Source organism: Equus quagga, chromosome 13 (genome assembly GCF_021613505.1).
Source record: "Equus quagga isolate Etosha38 chromosome 13, UCLA_HA_Equagga_1.0, whole genome shotgun sequence".
Lineage (NCBI taxonomy): Eukaryota > Metazoa > Chordata > Mammalia > Perissodactyla > Equidae > Equus > Equus quagga.
The window spans coordinates 34157729-34167481 of NC_060279.1; the positions used below are offsets into that span (position 1 = coordinate 34157729).

At 39.0% G+C, this 9753-nt stretch overlaps 1 protein-coding gene across 1 annotated transcript; it reads right to left on the reverse strand.

Moving 5' to 3' along the window:
* Positions 1-1551: 1551 nt before the first annotated feature.
* FCER1A (Fc epsilon receptor Ia) lies at positions 1552-7109 on the reverse strand. Its single transcript, XM_046682623.1, has 5 exons — positions 7000-7109; positions 6556-6576; positions 5179-5433; positions 3412-3681; positions 1552-1929 (listed from the first exon to the last, which is right to left on the reverse strand). Exons 1-5 carry the CDS (start codon positions 7052-7054, stop codon positions 1763-1765), a joined length of 768 nt encoding a protein of 255 aa, XP_046538579.1. The 5' UTR covers positions 7055-7109; the 3' UTR covers positions 1552-1762.
* Positions 7110-9753: the final 2644 nt, after the last annotated feature.

Below are 9753 nucleotides of genomic sequence, written 5' to 3' on the forward strand. Positions count from 1 at the left end.
TGAGTCTTTGTGCCTGGATAGGCACCACATAGAAACTGGGTTCTCAAGTAGTGAATGTCAAAATGTCTGGTTCAAAGGGAGCTTAGAGACCGCCTACTCCAAACCCCTCTTGTTACAAAGAAGAAACGGAATCTCAGAGAGTAGCAAGGAACTTGCCCCAATCACACAGCTAGTTAATAACAGCTTTAACTTCCAGGTTTGTGCTCTATCTATAGCCCTTGCAAGCTTGGAGCGAGGATAAAATGGGAGGTGAAAGTGAATTGTAACACTCAAGAACCCAGAAAATCCCTCAGAAGATATTTCTCGAGCTGATGAAGCCTGGACTTTCTATCTATGTTTAATATCTTTCAATTCTTAACTCCGCGTCATTTGGCCTCAGGCCAAATAAAGGAGTAAGTTTCTTCTCTCTACCCTGATGTGTAGCTGTGTACAGAATACTGTGAAGCAAGATGTTAATGAGTGTTCTTCAAGGCTGTGGTACCACGGCTATATCCCATAGTAGACCTCCTATCTTTTCTTAAGGGCAGAGGAAGTGTCCAGGAACACCACCAAGGAACCTCCTATAGGGACATTTTCTGGTCTGCTGTTACAGGAAAAATCTCTTCTCTGCTTACCAGGCCTGTTTACATAAAGCCAAGTGACAAGGCTGTTCACTGGGAATCTGGTCATTTCTTACCTCTCTGATATGATTTAATAAAAAAAAAAAGTAGAGAGTGTTAAGGAGGTTCATACTATATGACTATATAAAAAAATAAAATCTCCAAATCTCTCTGCTTTATGGCCCAAAAACATCCTTTCTAGAAAATGGGACTTAGTCTCATGGATATATACAAATTTTCCCCCTAGATTCACTTCCTCCTGATGTTATTAATTGTTGTGAAACATAAATAAACTATAGGTGCTCTGATCTCTCATTTGCCATTGTGAATTTATGATCAGCACTGACAATATGCCTCTTCTCTTCCTTAATGCTTTCCCCAAACCCCCAGTATAACTGTCACTATGAGTGGGGATGGTGTGGGGATGGGAGAACAAAGATTGGGTCTTTGCCTGAGATCACATTCAGTCCTGGACTGTTTTCAGAGCTGAGAGTTCTGATTATTATTATTCATTGGAATTTCTCTAAGATGCTTCATATGGGTGTTGTAAGAGGATATTTGAGATTTAGGTTTGGGAGAGATTAAAGAGGTGAAACAATCACAGGGGAATCTTACACTGAGCCCTATTCCCTGAGTCCTATGGCTCAAGACTACCCCAAATTCTGCCAAGAACTAGAAACTCATAGATAATAAGTTAAAGAGAGAGCATAAAAATGATCAATCTCATTAGCATCCTACCATGTCTTCTCGTTCCTAGCTCAGACTTTTAATGGTCAAGAGAGAACATTTTTAATCTATAACTTCATGATTCTTGTCTCTAGAAGCAAAGAAGAAACGAGTTAGCCTTAAATACTTAGAAGCGTCATATTACGTGGTTTCATACTTCTTTTTTCAAATTGTACTTCTCTTTTACACATGCTAATAAATGAATCTATTCATTCTTATATTTATTTAAGTGATGTTTATTGAGCACTTACTATTACATGCCACTTAACCAGTTCTAGTTAGTTTAATGATGCAATTCTGTAAAGCTGTGGGCATAGACCTTTCTATGTACATTATGATCTGTGTTTGACAACTGAAAAGCAATTGCTAATGCCAGGAAGAAATTGCTGTTGCAAAGGTTTCTTGAGCAGTGACATCAGTTCTTTCTCGGGTCTCACTTAAGGATGGGGGTCCATAAGTTTTCTGCCTCTCCTGGTCCTCTTAATCTTCAAGAGAAATGTTAACTGCTGCTGGGTCGAGACAAACAATCCTGTGTCCACAGCAAACAGAATCACCACCAACAATGGAATAAGAAATTGTAGCCAGTAGTGTTTGCTTTGCTCAGCTGTAGTGGAAGATAGATGCAACAAGAAACATAACTTATATTAGGAATCAAAGAATGAGGTTCAGGGTTTCATCCTCCCTAAGAGAAGGGCCCACCCTGGTCCTTCATCTTCTAACATGATATGGCATCCAGGAGCGGAGAGAAAACACTCACAAATTTGAGTTCCTAAGTCTGTGCTCTCTGAGCCCTAGGGAGTCCTGAGTATTTCCCCAACAGCCCCTGTATAACAGTTCCTCTAGCCAATGTGTCCAAGGGGAAGGTCATAGGAAAGAAGATCCCTTTCTTGGAGCTGACAAGACCAATGTCCACACATGGTATGGGGGTGGAAAAGAGACAGAGTGAGGGCAGGCGATCAGCAGCGCCTTATTTCTCAATCATTCAATCACCATTTAGTCCATGCATGTTGGGTGAAATGAGGATACTGGACTAGATCTTGCCTTCCAATTCCACTATTTTGTGATTCTGTTACTCTATAAGGTATTGATTTTTGCTATTATTCTAGAATTGTAGAGCCCCGGAATATTATAGCCAGAAAACACTTAGAGATCACCTAGACTAGTGGCTCTCAACACGGGCTGCACATTACCATCAGTTAAAAGAGCTTTTGAAAATACTATGCCCCGGCCTCACTCCAAAACAATTAAATTGGAACTTCAAGGGATGAGATACAGCAATATTTTTTTAAAATTCCCCAAGTGATTCTAATGGAGTCTAGACCAAACCTTTTATTTTACAGATAAGGATCCAGTGACAATTAAATAGCACTTAGGTCTCAAATTAGTTAGCAGAGAACTGCCAGTAGAGCTTAATTCTGCTTTTTGGTCTCATGCTTTTCTAGACATTACTATGAACAAAAGCTCTAGTTTCCTCCTTCCAAGGCAAATATTTCAAAGACTCCCTCTCTTATATGAGTTTGGAAAGAGTAGTCATTTTCATTGGCTATGGAGGCAGCCCACCTTCCTATGGTTTTCTCACAAGCCTTCTCTCTCACCTCCCAATACACAAGCACACAGCCTATTGACTTGTTGTTTTCCTTTCCTAGCCCTCTTAGGTTGGAATAGACACTTTCAGCTCTTTATAGCCTTTATTCCTTCAACTTTGAAACTCTCTTTCAATTGGATAAATAAATATAAGTGTTCTCCCCATGAGCAAAAGATGACGTTGAGGTCAAAACAGTAATTGCAATCTTTTATGCTTGGGTAGTGCTTAATGGTTTACTAATCCATTTCACAAATATGACCACATTTAATCTTCATAAAAATTCCATAATGTGAGCAGATATTACTATTGCCGTTAAACAAATAAGGAATCTAAGACAGAAATTGAGGGATATACTATACTCCAGGTCTCCTCATTGCAAGTCTAGGAGAATTTCCAGAGTATGGCAGCTGCCCTCATTCTACAAGCTGCAACCATGTCAGGCTTAGGTGTTCTCTCTCCCTTCCCCTGCTATGGACTCCCTCCCTTCCTTTACCAACTCACCTTTTTTTACAGTAATGTTGAGGGGATCAGAGGTATAGCGTTCACTTGTTCGCTTAAAGTTAAAAGCACCCTCGCAGTAATAGGTGCCACTGTTTTCTGTTGTGGCACTTTCAATGGAGATGTTTTTGTTCTCATACCAGTACTCGAGGGGTTTGCCATCCTTGTAGTAGATCACCTTGAAGACCTTCCAATCCTTCCAGCCACGGCACCTGAGAACGAGGGCCTTACCCTCTATGACCTCCTCAGCAGAGGCCTGAAGGAGCAGCCAGTCTGAAGAGCATTCATTACATTATTTATTTAACAATGAACGAATAGATAGATACATAAAATAAACTAAAAAATGTCATGGATAGAGTGTGTATCAGAAACCATGGTTTATCATTAACTCATTTCTTGGCTCATAAGGTCAACAAAAAGTCAACACAAAATAATGCTTAGAGCTTGTCTTCTACATTGACAAATCCTCTCTGCTTATAAAAAGTAAGTCGGGGGACCATAAAATCTGACATTTCTGCTGATCTCATCCATGGAAGATCTGAAACCCGGTATTCCCTTCAGACTCATTGTTGCTAGTTCTAGTCAGTAAGGGGGAAATAAACCTACTCTACTTGGAGACCCTCAGCCTAGGAGAGTGTCTATTTTGTTCTCTCTTACCTTGTAGGAGCTTCCCGGTTCTGCTATTAACCATAGCTGGCCCCTAAACTTCCTCAAAACATGTATCATGTTTAAATTAATTATTTGTGTAATTATTTATTTAATATCTTCTTCCCCATGTGGCTCCATACTTCAAAAGGTCAGAGGCTATGTCTATTCCTTATATTATATCCTCGGTGCCTAACACAACACCTAGAAGTTGGTAGGTACTCAACAAATATTTGTCAATAATGACCCAGTAAAAGATAAAAGTCAAGTTCTATGGGTAATATCACTTTAAGAATTGAAAAGCATTTGCCAAAGGATAATTTTGAATGTAAATATGGCTAGGTTGTGCAAGCATATTTTATTTAGGAGCAATCCTTGAGGACTTTTCTAGAATCTACTCCAAAGAAATGAAGAAGCTATTCTACACTCCTTTAGGTTGTATTTGGAATTTGCATATTGATGTTGAAACATATTTTTTCACTCAAGAGAAAAATATAAAGTATGTTTATACTTTAAAATATATTTATATTTAAAAATATAAAGTAAAATATAACAATGACCAAGCCATTCAAATGAAATCATTAGTTTGTTGATTCAATATTTACTAACTAACCCACATATGCCTAAGCATGCTGCGCTAGTTGTTGGCAGTAGGGGAGTGATAAAGATGAAGCAAACATAAGATTTGTTCTTAAGTAAGAGTAGAGGACATGCGGAATGTACACAGATATCGTTCAAAATGAAGAGTACAACCTAATATTCAGATCATGGCACAAAGAAATTGCAGAGCAAATCTTTAAATTAAGCTTCTTGATCCTATTTCAGATACACAGCTCTTTACAAAGTTCATGTATCCAACATGCCATTTGACCATACGATATACACCTATGTCGAAAAGACAGTCAGAGGTGAAATAAAGTAGAGGAATAACGTTGGGAGATGGCCAGAATATTGAAAGAAGCCAGAAGGAGTAGATGTGGAAGAATGAGATGAACAGATCTTGAGTGAGAGATCCTGTGTCCCACCTTGGTGCCCTAAGCCTTGAAATAACTTTCTTTCTCCTCGTCTTCATGTGGCCCATTCATCTCATTGAAGAATCTATATTTGCATAACCCTGGAACTTACCACTGAAAACTTCTAGGTGCACAGCTTCACTCAGGTTCAATTCATTGTTCCGACATCTGTATTCCCCACTGCTCCGGGGTGAGGCATTAGTGATGTGCAAACTTGAAGTTGTCACTTCTAAAGTGGTGTTGTTGTAGGTCCACTCAGTGAAGTTGCCTTTAAGGGGCTTGTTCTCATTACATGTAAGAGTCACATTCTCTCCTCGAAATATTCTATTCCATGGGGGATTCAAGGACACTGTAGATTTCCGGATGGCTTCAGAAGATCAAATTATGGAAAAAGATATAGAGGGAAAAAAATCATTGAAAACTGGCTAGACTCCAAAATACAGACATACAAATAGTCAGACAATCAATGGTCAATCTACCCTTATGCTGCTGGTGATAAGACCCTGTCCTGATTCCTAGGATTAAAGGAAGAAGGAAACAATGTTGTGGCCCCAGGGAGCTCCCAACCTTGGGAGGAAGACAGGATACTAATGCAAGATATTAAAAAACAAACAAATTTACTGTGTGATGCAGGATAACTCACTCTAATTCTCTTGATTTCAGTTTCAGGATCTGTCAATGAGGACTGCAATCTCTTTTCAGGCAGAACCAATATCTGTCCTGTTCAACCATAGCTCAGTACAGTAGCTGGTACATAGTAAGTGTTCATTAAATATTTATTGAGTGGATGAATGAGTGAATAATGAATGAATAAAGGTGTTGGACTAGATGAAATATAAGATCTCTGCCAGCTCTAAATTTTTATAACTATTTAATTGTGAGTGTATATGGAGTGAACAATTTGTGTCAATTCTGGAAGGTAGTGAGAAACACCAAGAGAATCAGTTTTAAAAGGCTTCTAAGAACAAACAGATGAGACCAATATTCAAACAGCAGCCAAGCAAGTGGCTAGGTGGTGATGAAGAAAAGGTGATACAGTCACAAGAGAACCAGACTTCTTGGATCCAAGGGACTTATGTTAGAATCTAGTCCTTTGTTGTCTACGCAACCTCCAGAAAATCACTTAATCTGAGTTTCAGCATCCTCAGTCATAAAATGGCAATAATAATAATAATGATGGTGATGTAAGAATTGAATGAGATTATGTGATAGTGTTTGGAAGAGAGGCTGAGACTCAGATGTTCAACAGACATGGTTGTTGGCATAAAAAGAGGAGGAAGTGACTTAAAAAATGAAATGATATGTGAGAAGATTTTGAATGAGGGAAAAGAAGGAAGACAAAGCAAGGTAGAAATGAGAAGCAAGTTGGACAGGGAGGAGTAGATTCACAATCATTAGCAAACAGAGGTGACGGGATGAAGGGAAACAGTGAGGGAGAGCAACGCCCAGACACATTGAACTGCAGAGGGAACAAGGACAAAGGACTCACCTGCTGGCACGCCATCCAGAGCTGTAAAAGTCCAGAGAGGATAAGTTAGTGTCTATCCCCAGCCTTCTGGGACTCCTGAAGACTGAGATCTGGGTATATGGTGGTGAGGTCTACATCCATGGAGTTTACGGGCCAAGCCTCTTCTCAGGAATCTGACCCAGGGAAAGAAGGCGCTTCTGTCTTTCCTCTGTCCTCCCTCCCTTGCTCTCTGGGCAGTAACAGAGCGATTTCAAGGACACAGCCTTTCAGTCTGGCTTTTGCCTTTGGCATTGCTCAGCTCAGTTTCCTCTGCTCTCCAGCTTGTCTCCACTACAGAATCCCTGGGAAATGCCCCATAATTTGCATATGTCCTAGAAAAAGTCACCACTAAAACCGTCAAAGTCCCCAGCTGTTCCCCAGATCCATTTTGGCCCCTCCAGGAATAGTAACTGAACCTCTACTTACAGAAGAGCAGAAAAGTTATCCACAGCAGGGCAGGGCTTCCCATGGGAGCAGGCATCTCCTCTGTGGCCTCTAGGTGCCAACTGGGCTGGAGAGGTCTAGAGACTTAAAACAGACCTGAAAACAAAAAGGGGAAGGAAATGTTTTCTGTATCATATCTGATTGACTCATTAGCTGTGCCTAGGTTTGCCATCTTCTCTGGAGATAATATTCAGAGTGGTGCCTAATTGGGCAATTCTATATAGACCCCCCTTACTGCATTCCCCACCCCACTCCACATACAGATCTGGAATCTGGTGGAAGAGAGACAAAGGGCTATGCACACAGTCACAGGACTTTCTTAAAGTGTCAATCAATGCAATTTAGAAAAGTAGGGTGCAGGGGAGAGCAGAATAAAACAATAATAGTTAACTATTCAGTACCTAAAATATATACCAGACACTATGCTAAATGAAATTAACAAATAAAATAAATCTGATATTTCATTCATTTCTTACAATAATCCTATGAAATAAAGTACCATAGTTATTTACATTTTATAGACAGGAAAACTGGAGCTTAGAGAGGTTAAGTAACTTGTCTTAGGGTACTACCTACTAAATGGCTAATTTGGGATTCAAACGTATAAAAATCTTGCCCCAGAGTAAAAGTCTTAATCATGATGATATACTGTTTATGCATGTACACACATATGACTAGCAATTGCTGAAATTCTGTTGTGGTTCTCCGGAGCTACCAACCCTCCTGTTATCTAATTTCCTGCCAGTCCATTAGTGTGCAAATCAACAAATTGTCATCTGATTTCCTGATGATCCAGTATCTGACTAACCAAATTAGAGACATTTTCAGAGACTCCTTCTCTCCTACTGGCCCTGTTGGGGCTCACAATACAGGAAGGCAGATGTTAAACCATAACTTACAGGGAAATAGGTCATATAATTTATTTTCTTTTCTTTCCCAGCTTTTGTCCATTTTTATCTTTCTAATCTTCCAGCATGATCAACCTTTCTCCTTTAAATCCACATTAGTTCTCTTTCCTCCAGGACTTTTTTTGACTAATTCATTTGTTTTTTAGCTCTAAGTCAGAGTTGGTCACCTTCTTCCAGGATTTGGTATTGGTAATGATAGTGGAGATGATAAGTCCATAAATATCTATGCTCTGCCATTTACAAAGATTCTCATATGCAGTATTATATTTGATCCTTTCCCAAACTCTGAAATAGGCAGGGGCAATATGGAGTAAGCGAGGCCCCATTCTATCACACCAGGATTTTCCTCACAGACTGTTGAACTGTCTATTGAATTAAACATAAAGTTGGTCCACGTAAAGATCTGACCAAAGCTTCTAGCTTCTATCGAATATGGAGCTAAAAAGATTTATAAACAGAAAGTTTCAGATAAGAAAGATTAGTGACTGGTCCCAGGTCATGCAGTGTTTTAGTGACAAATATTTACAGAAAGAAGCAAGTTATTTTGAAAAGTGTAAGTTGTTTGTATTTAAAGATCTGAATTCAAATACTGCTACTATTTATGTGATCAAGGTTTATATGTAAAATAGGTGCAATAACATTGTCCAGATCACAGCTTTATTATGAGGTTTAATAAGATAATAAATACGTAAAGTGCATTGCACAGCATCTGGTATGTAAAAAATGCTCAATAAATATATCTTCCTCCTTCTTTATTACCATTATTTATTAAAAACTTTTAGGAGAAACATGCATTTCAACTGGATTAAGGCAATTGGCAACCTACATAGGATGCTTTATTTGATAACTAGTATCTTATGCCAGTATAATTTATGTAAGCAATCTCACTCCTCTCCATAGCCAGGAAGAAGAGAGCATGATAAGGAAAGAATAGAGGACAAAAAGTTCTTTGATGGAGATGAGGGAGAGGAGGAGAAAGAAGTAGGAAAAATAGTTTTTGAGGTGCTATTGGAAGGCAGTATCTGAACACCAAGCTCCTGGAAGAGACAGAGACAGATTCTATTTTACACGTTGTTGAGAGTTTGTCCAGGGAATCTATGGGGTATTCTTTTTTCCTAGGACAGTGATCTTACAATGAAATTGTCCTTCACAGACAATCACTTTACTGTGATTCCAATTATTTAAAGACTTCCTCTTAAGTCTCCATGCTGTCCAAATATCTCCTACTTGAGTGGGAAGTGGAGTGGAGCACATCAACAGGCACTATTTCCTCACTTGGAGAGTTAGAGACTACTTTCATTTGCTTCACCATCCTAAAGCTTTTGCTTCAGTGTCCAGAACTGAAATAAAGCTGGTGTTTTGGTAGCAGTGACAGAAACAATTTAGCAGATTCAACAAAAGCAGTTCATTAAAACTTAAAAAAAGAAACTCAAACCACTCATCTATCTACCCCTAAAAAGAAACCCCCAAAAACAACAGTCAACAACATCAAGAAGAATAAACCATACTCTAATTCCCATAGTATACAACTACAGGAACCCAAAGGAACAAAAGGAGAATTCAGAAGGAACATATGAACCCTAAGATTAAACAATAACCCTGGCATAACTGGTTGATGCACCAGTTGAAATCCACACATCTTTTATCTTATCGAAAAAAAAAAAAAGTCCTCCAAATTTTATATCCACTCTCTGGACAGAGTGTGCTGTTAATTTCTTGGACCCAGCCTGTCAATATCAGGGACATGTGCTCATTGAGATCAATAGAGTGTGTCTTAGCCTCACTTCTTACAACAAGCACTCATATGTTCAACACTCATATAAACAGC

What these genes read in the sequence shown, in the direction of transcription:
- FCER1A (XM_046682623.1), bottom strand. Translation starts at nt 7,054, where the DNA reads ATGCCTGCTCCCATGGGAAGCCCTGCCCTGCTGTGGATAACTTTTCTG. An exon ending in GATAACTTTTCTGCTCTTCT is followed by an intron (nt 6,577 to 6,999) that starts GTAAGTAGAGGT and finishes GGACTTTTACAG; the next exon opens with CTCTGGATGGCGTGCCAGCA. An exon ending in TCTGGATGGCGTGCCAGCAG is followed by an intron (nt 5,434 to 6,555) that starts GTGAGTCCTTTG and finishes GATCTTCTGAAG; the next exon opens with CCATCCGGAAATCTACAGTG.